This window comes from Saccharomycopsis crataegensis (assembly GCF_037102585.1).
Source record: "Saccharomycopsis crataegensis DNA, jcf7180000000080, whole genome shotgun sequence".
Classification (NCBI taxonomy): Eukaryota; Fungi; Ascomycota; class Saccharomycetes; order Ascoideales; family Saccharomycopsidaceae; genus Saccharomycopsis; species Saccharomycopsis crataegensis.
In genome coordinates this window covers 1-2,532 of record NW_027043826.1, presented here as the reverse complement: position 1 = coordinate 2,532, position 2,532 = coordinate 1, and the positions used below count along the sequence as shown (strand labels likewise).

The 2,532-nt window shown below is 36.0% G+C and overlaps 1 protein-coding gene across 1 annotated transcript; it reads left to right on the top strand. All coding sequences in view use genetic code 12, as the record gives it.

The window, feature by feature from the left end:
• Window positions 1–1,437: 1,437 nt before the first annotated feature.
• Window positions 1,438–2,532, top strand: DASC09_028760 (uncharacterized protein; the record flags this gene model as incomplete). Its single annotated transcript, XM_064996479.1, has 2 exons — window positions 1,438–1,463; window positions 1,598–2,532. Coding segments are annotated over 2 exons (961 nt in total), but the record flags the coding sequence as incomplete, so codon positions are not given.

Here is a 2,532-nt window from a genome sequence, read left to right as displayed (position 1 = left end):
TGGTATTACTTGAACTAGCGGATGACATTGAGAATACCAATGATTCAATTTCCTTAGAAGTTATGAATAGCAGCACATTCTCAGATGCTGAACGGACAGCGTACTGGGATTTCAGAAAAGTTCTTGGTATAAAGAAACGTACAATCAGGTTGAAGCCAATGAAGATTGGAATTGAAGATTTAAAAAATTCAATTGAAAAAGGGATTCCTGAAAAATATCAACAACACATTCCAATTAGAATTAAGGATTTTGACCATACTAAAGGAAGTAAAAAACAACGGGAAAAACAAGATGTGAACAAGATGTCAAAAACACTCATGGACATTACTGGGGTGAATCAGAAACAAGTTGATAACTTTTGGCATAACCTCAAAAAATTCAACCAACATTTCCCGGGGAAATATCAAAATATTCACATCTTTCATTTGGGCATTGAAAATCACAATTACGTAAATAATCATTGTGACTATTGCAGCAAAAAATTAACCAGATATGATGAACCCCAATATGCCCCAAAGGAAATCCAATTTGAAATCATGAAGCACCATCTTATTGAATGTCCATTGGCCCAGAAACTTTGGAAAAAAATTGACTTGAATATCCCATTAACCTGGCAAACAATCATTACCCCTGCCACCAACATGAACGAAACCAGAACGATCGATAGATATCTAGGTTTCCAACGAAAATTATCAAGATTGAAATCCAAAAGGCATTTCAATTGTCATATGGCCGTTGATTCAATGATCTTCTTGCTTGAAAGCAATATCTTTTAAGCGGAGAAGAAAAAATAGGTGGGGAAAAACAAGAAAATAAAATCAAAAAAAAAAATAAAATCAAAAAAAAAACAACAATTAAAAACCTTAAAAACGCATAAAAACATTTTTTCTCAATAATAGGGTTTTTCACCATTAATGGTTTTCCCTTAACACTTTAATTTTCAAACTACATTAGGTAGTTTATGAGATATATAGTTATATAATTAATTAATATATTGAATTTTGTCTTTAAAAAAAAAAAGTGGAGATTACAGGCAGTATTTTATATCCAAAGAGACTTGTCCTTCCTAAACTAAATAAAGGTCTAAACTAAAGGAATGTTGAATCCTTATATAAATAAAATGATTAAAACTAATAATGGGGTGTTGGACCCCTTCCCGGAATAAAGGACTAACAGATAAGGGGTGGAACATAAGGTGATACCTTGATAAGGTAATACCTCGATGAGGTAATGCCGATCATGGGTTCCGTATGGTACCATACCGATGGTAACCAGGACACAACCTAACCATGATCCCATAATATAACATTTGTTGTTACAATCAGTATGGAAGGGCACACTAGAATCTGGAATCAAAAAAAAAAAAATACTCAATTATCATGAGAACCACTAGAAATAGTAATAAAGCTACCCCAAACTACTCCACCGACCCTACTAATGATCCCCCAATCATTGAAACCCCGGTTTCTTTGGGCTCTTCATTGGATGTTGGCGCAACATCTGAAACCCCGATCCCGATAGCAAACATAAACAAACAAGCTAAAGATCAAGATTCCGATGAAGAAATTACTGATGCAGCCGACAATACTATTAATAGTACTGTTGAAACCTTTTTAACTGCTTCAGAAGATCCTGAAGCGGACCAAAACATGGATTCCAACGCCATTTCTACCCCAACTACCTCTCCAGCAATTAATGTTTCTTCAGTTGATTTCGATCGCAATTCTCATGCAGCATGTGACACTGACATTGACATGCATAATCCTGTTATTCCAACCCAAGCCGTTATTTCTACTGATTTTATTAATGAAAACTCCGAAAACCAAAAAAAAATCGAAAATTCTCAAAACCCAAAAAAAAATTCTGTTTCTGTTCCTTCTGTTTCTGTTCCTTCTGTTTCTGTTCCTTCTGTTCCTGTTCCCTCTGTTTCATCTTCTACCGTCGCCTCTCCAACTACGGCCTCCAATCCGGTGGCTCCAGCTGTCAATGTGACAAGACCAATCCAAACCTATGCTCAAGCCACCGCTGGAGACAAGCGCACACCTCGAGCCACTACAAACACCAATGATCCATCCTTCCAAAACGTGTTGATGAAATTTGAAAGAACTTTCAAATGGGCAAGTCACATCAAAATCCTTGACTTTAAGCACCGTGACGTATTGGAATATGCCATAAGCGAGAAACGCAAATCAGGAAAATTGTTCTCCACCTCCAATCCTGCTATTATTAAATCCAAAGAAAAACGCGAGGAACTCGTCAAGATCATGGAAATTGAAGATTTCTTCCAAAACTACACCAGTTTTAATATGACAAACGAATTCAACAGATTGAGAAACTCTAGAATCAGCTTGGAGAACTACTTGGAATTTATCATGAGCCAACAGCATCTTAAGGATATCTTAATCTACTTTAAGATCCCAAAAGATATCTTTACAGAGTTTCCTCTTGAAAAACACTTGGAATCCATCAAAAACGGACTCACTAAGTTATCCAAAGAACTTGATACTATTACACAGTCATCCAACGAACCAG